This window comes from Gekko japonicus, unplaced genomic scaffold, assembly GCF_001447785.1.
Source record: "Gekko japonicus isolate JY-2015 unplaced genomic scaffold, Gekko_japonicus_V1.1 scaffold1391, whole genome shotgun sequence".
NCBI lineage: Eukaryota > Metazoa > Chordata > Lepidosauria > Squamata > Gekkonidae > Gekko > Gekko japonicus.
In genome coordinates this window covers 189375-195291 of record NW_015168692.1, presented here as the reverse complement: position 1 = coordinate 195291, position 5917 = coordinate 189375, and the positions used below count along the sequence as shown (strand labels likewise).

Genomic DNA, 5917 nt, shown 5'->3' with positions numbered 1-5917 from the left:
AAAGAGTGCCCTGAATTTTCTCCAAAGCCCCTGGATGTGGAGCAACAGCCTCTCAAATGTTCGGCAGAAACAGGAAGCATCAAGGATTCTGGTCTTTAGGCCAGTGGTCGATTGCCTGCAGACGCAAACAGCGAGAGCCTTTTTTTTGACAACATAGAATCCAAAATGGGCAATTTTTGGGCAAGGAAATTTAACATCAGAAACTGGGACTTCTTTTTGCGGCAGTAAGCAGGGCCCTTTTTATGGAAAAAGAGGTGCCGAAACTCTCAAGGGGGAAATGAAGTTTTCGATCTGTATACCAAAAACTCTCAAACTTTTAAACATTTTAAAACGAATTTTGTCGAAGGGGTTCCGGAACTCCGTTCCGTCACATTCCCCCAGAAAAAGAGCCCCCGGAAGGAAGTCCCATGGATTTCAATGGGATAGAATTGCTAGGGCTGCCAGCTCCAGATTGGGAAATTCCTGGAGATTTGGGGCCCGGAGCCAGGGGATGGGAGGATCTGGAGAGGGGAAGGGCCTCAGCAGAATAGAGTGCCATCGAGTCCACCCTCCAAAGCAGTCGTTTTCTCCTGGGGAACTGATCTCTGTAGTCTGGAGATCAGTTGTAATTCTGGGACATCTCTAGGCAATCCGAACTCACCCCGTGTTGATTTGTTGTAGGATTCTTGTTTACGGTTTGTTTGTTTTTTAAAAAAAATGTAATTGCAGGACACTGCTATTTATCACAGCGTTACCCACAGCTATGGCTTCGGGCTGGTTCCACCAAGAGATTTTGTCTACATTTTGCATATTAAAAAATACAACAATCTTCTTACTACGAATTGTAAGTAATCATTACTCCTTGGGAACAGTGAAGTGCAGTGATGGCGAACCTTTCAGAGACCGAGTGCCCAAACTGCGACCCAAAACCCACTTATTTATCGCAAAGTGCCAACACGGCAATACTGATATTCCATTAATATGTTGGTATTTCACCCCTTTATTTCCCCACCACTCTGCCAAAACCATGGGATTAATTGGAATGACCTCCCTGCCGTTATTGGCCGATTGAGTAGTATTGGGGAGAGGAATTCCAGTCTGTTTGGGGTTAACAATCATGACAGTCTTTTCTTGAAAACACAGAAAAGTTTCCACTTGACTCACTGTTATACGCTTGTATTTTCAATCGCTTATCTTCCTCTTGGCTTCTCCGCAATAGCAACAGCTCCTGCCCACCATGGTGAGCTTCGCTTCTTCGGCTTGCTTCAGAGCAAGTTTGGGGTCTCCTAACGGGTTGCCTCCCTTGTTAGGACCCCTAACTCAAGCTCCTTGCTCCCTACAACCCCTTCCCCGGGGTGCAGGGTGGTCTCCGTTGGTTTGGAGACCCCTTTAAACTGAAGAATCGATCAGTCACTCGGGAGCTCCCCCGATGTGACTGCTAGTGCCGTGCCGCCCTGCAGACTCCCCAAACGCTTTCATTTACTTAAAATTATTTGGCAGAGAATTCGACACTTTAATGATGGTCTGGGCCTTGCTGGGGCGATGGCACGCGTACCCACAGAGAGGGCTCTGAGTGCCACCTCTGGCACCCGTGCCAAAGGTTCGCCACCACTGGTGTAGTGTGTGTATATGGGTACGTGTGCATGAATGAGATAGAAGTTCATTACCCCTTGCTAGGCTATCCCACTGGCATGACACTAGAGATGCCAGCTCTGGATTGGGAAATACTTGGAGACTTTGGGGGCGGAGCCTGGGGAAGGTGGGGTTTGGGGAGGGGAGGGGCCTCATTGGTATGTAATGCCATAGAGTCCACCCTCCAAAGCAGCCGTTTGCTACAGGGGGACTGATCTCTATCGTTTGAGGATCAGTTGTAAATACCAGGAAATCTCCAGGCAGCTCCTGAAGACTGGCAACCCTAGATGACCCCTGGTCAGCTGCAAGTAGGATGATCAGTCCCTCGGTTTTCAGAGCTTCAGCCGGCCGCCAGCCAGCTGGCCGACGGGGGAAATCCCACCCCCAAACAGCCACATGCCCACATGATGTCCCCAATGTGATGAGATCACCCGGAAGTGACATCATCACGCCGGGGATGTCACACAGGATGCTCTATTTCGAGGGCAAAACTCTATGGCAAATTTGGCCTAAAACCATAGAGTTTTGCCCTCAAATCAGACCGTCACGGTGCGATGTCGCCAGCGCAATGACATCACTTCTGAAGTGACGTCATGGCATCGGGGATGTCCTGGAACACCCCCCAAATTCTCCAGCTGGCATGGCGAGGGGACCGGGCAACCCGAGCTGTAAGTTCTATGGAGGCAGCTAGAAAGCGGAGACATGTATGTGTTTGTGTATGGGGGTGGTGGAGACATACTGGTGATTGATCATATACAAATTTCAGTGGTCTTACAGTATGCTGTAGGAAACTCAAGTGACATTTTGAGAAATCCAGTTATATCAACGCTACATGCTTGCTCTTTGAACAGATTTTAAATCCTGTTTTGCAGCTATCAGCGTGGATTATCCCAAATGCCCTGTGTGTTCTTCTTACATTCGCGGTCAAACCTATCCTTCCAGCTATGCATGTTATCCCTCTCCAGAGTAAGTGTTTATAGACAGTATTGCGGAAAGATGATTAATTAGCACAACAGCTTCCGGCTGGAAGAGTTCTTTACAACCTGACAGATTTTTTTTTAAACTGGTGTAGTGGTTAAGTGCATGGACTCTGATCTGGGAGAACCAAGTTTGATTCCCCACTCCTCCACTTGCAGCTGCTGGAAGACTTTGGGCAAGCCATAGTTCCGTCAGAGTGGTTCTCTCAAGAGTTCTCTCAGCCCCACCTACCTCACAGGGTGTATGTTGTGGCGAGGGGGGAGGGAAAGGATATTGTAAACCACTCTTGAGACTCCGAGTGAAGGGCGGGGTATAAATCTAATCTCCTCCTCCACCTCCTCATCTTCTTCTTCTCTGCTAGGATATCAGTACTGTTTTTGTCCTAGCCCTTACTAGCCAGATTGCCTGAGTCCATACAACAAAGCAGTAAAGTGCTTGCTTTGGAGAATGGATCCAATGAGCAGAACTAATCCCCCATATAACCAGGTTTGGATCTCGAGGAAGAAACTCTTTAAATGCAAAATATTCCGAAGCATTTGATGTACTAAATCAGGGGTCCCTGACAGTGTTCCCTCTAAGCTGAGTTAGTGTGAGCTAGCTCACAGTTTTTTAGCCTCCAGCTCACACATTTCTGTCTTAACTCGAGAAGGATGGGGCTCCAGGGCAAACGAATTTATGCAGTAGCCAAATCCCTTGCTCGCAACTTTAATGCCAGTAGCTCACAGAGTAGGATTTTTGCTCACAAGACTCCACAGCTTAGAGGGAGCATTGGTCCCTGACCTTTTTGAGCCTGCAAGCACTTTTGGAATTCTGACACCGCATGATGGACGCAGCCACAAAATGGCTGCTGCAGGCTTCAGTCACACATCCTTGTGCTGTGGTAAAAGATGCTGCCAAAGTTTTTTAAAAACCCGCAGAGCCAATTCAGTCTCCAGTGCCAGTCAGAAGGCTTGCTGGGCAAAAGAGATCACCCACTTCCTAAAAAGACTTGGCGGGTGCCAGGAATGATTAGAGATGTGAAGGCTCGGAAAAAAACCGGGAAAATTTGGGGAAAAACTGTTTTTTTCCCGTTTTTTCCCCTGAAGCCTTTTTTGTTTTTTCCCGAAAAACTGGAAAAATTGAAAAAAGAAAAGGAAAAAAAAATGATTATGGAACATTTTGTTTTAACATGATGAATAAAATATTTTAAGATAAGGTGTTCAAATATATATATGGTATCAGATTGATCTAATTTCTGTGCACTGAGGACAAGCAAGTCCTAGGTTACAAACTGAACTCTCCAATGCAAGAACAAGATGCATTTCTTCCTTTAGGAGGTGCTATTGTCAGAAGAAAATAAAAAGGTTTCAGTTTTGTTTTTGCATGTGGGTGGGTATTCTGTTTGTAATAACTGTTTGGGTACGCTATATCTTTAATATGCTAGTTGTGATAATTTCATGCCACGTAAAAATGTCCACAGTCATATTTTATGTTCCTAAAGTAACAGAATGACTTTCAATCTAGAAAAAGACAAAAGAAATGCTAATGTAGCATTTTTTTCAATTTCTCCGAAAATTTCCATTTCCCCCTGAAAAAAACTGTAAAAAAAAAAACTGGTTTTTTTTCCGAACTTAAAATTTCCGGAAATTTTACATCTCTAGGAATGATATCAGCGGGCACCGGGAGTGCTGTCAGTAGGTGCCATGATGGCCCTGTACTAAATGAGTACCTACACTGTACATTTAGTGGTCTTAACTTTCATAGAACCCTAAGGCCAAAATTCATTTACACAGACCATTTAAGACAAGCAGCCAATTCAAACTGTGGCAAAGGGAGACTCTTGAAGAACGGTACCCCTTCAGACTGCAGCTGAGGAATAACAACTTTGGTCTGGGAAGAATATTTGAAAGCACAGTGCTTGTCATGGGTTAAAGATTTCAGCCAAGCTTTATCCCTGACTTGCTAGTTCTCCATTTGCGGGGACTTAAAAAACAATATTATTGTGGGGGGGGGGCACTGAAAGATGTGATCCCCAGCTGCAGTTGGAAGTTAAATATTACATTTTTATCCCATCCTTCCATGAGGTCAGGGTACGGTTGCCACCTCCAAGTTGGGAAATATCTGAAGATTTGGGGGAGGTGAAGCCTGCGGGGTTTGGGCAGGGAGGGAATGGTAATGGCGGTTTGGAGAACTCCGCAGCTTGGAGAACTCCAAAGGCATTTAAAGGGATTGCAAGCCATTTAAACGCCTTCTGAGTGCTCTAAGCTGCGGAGTCATGCGGCTTGGAGAAGGCATTTAAAGGGACCGCAATCCCTTTAAATGCCCTTTAAGTTCATCTATCTGGTGGTCCTGAAAACCTCAAGTATTTTCAGGATTTTGGTGGCTTGGCCATTTTGGATAGACGACCAATATCCGAAATCGATATCCAGCTGAATCAATAACCAAAAAATAGCAATAAGGTATTTTCCGGGTATTTTTTGGGCTCGAATTTAGCTGAACTCACACCCCTAGTGGAGATCAGGCTTCTGGGGTCTCCCTTATTGCCTGCAGTTGAGGTGGACTGCTCCCACTGCCCTGCCCTTGGTACCCCACCGAATACGTGCTCAATTGTCTCAGCCTTTCCCATTTGACAAGAGCAAACCCGCTCGGAATAAGGAATGCAAAGATATCTGCAGTGGCTAAGTTAAAGAGGCTTTCTGTTTAGTTGGTATACATGCCTATTATCAGTTCATAATTATGAAATCCTACATACTTAACTACGTAATATCTTTACGTCAATATTCCACATATTTATACATGCTATATTAACTATTGACAGCAGGGATACTTTTTGGTGTCTATTCCTCATACTACCAAGAAAGGCTGGAGCTGGGATATAAAGATCCTATTTGACTCCAAGGAGTGAACATAAGAACATAAGAGACGCCAATGTTGGATCAGGCCAAAGGCCCATCCAGTCCAACACTCTGTATCACACAGTGGCCAGAAATACCAGTGCCATCAGGAGGTCCACCAGTGGGGCCAGGACATTAGAAGCCCTCCCACTGTTGACCCCCCCCCAAGCACCAAGAAGACAGAGCATCACTTGCCCCAGAGCCCCAATCTATACCTTGTGGCTAATAGCCACTGATGGACCTCTGCTCCATATCTATATATCTAATTCCCAACTTGCCCCCGGAGTGCGGATCGCTAAATCAGCGCTCCGGGGGCAGCTGGGTGGGGGCGGGGGAGGTTTGTGTACACGTGGGCCAGTCCCCACATGTGCACAAAAATACAAAAAGTTGGGGAAAAAATTCGGGGGGATTTTAAATCCCCCCGAAAGTGCAAGAGCATTCTGTGCGCACACGCA

General features: G+C 45.9%; 1 protein-coding gene across 1 annotated transcript in view; it reads left to right on the top strand.

The window, feature by feature from the left end:
• STARD6 (StAR related lipid transfer domain containing 6) overlaps positions 1 to 5917 on the top strand; it is a 27191-nt gene that overhangs the window by 20132 nt on the left and 1142 nt on the right. Inside the window, exons 4-5 of the mRNA XM_015415461.1 lie at positions 709 to 823; positions 2484 to 2577. Of these exons, the coding sequence (XP_015270947.1) occupies positions 709 to 823; positions 2484 to 2577 (209 nt within the window). The remainder of the gene's footprint in view (positions 1 to 708; positions 824 to 2483; positions 2578 to 5917) is intronic.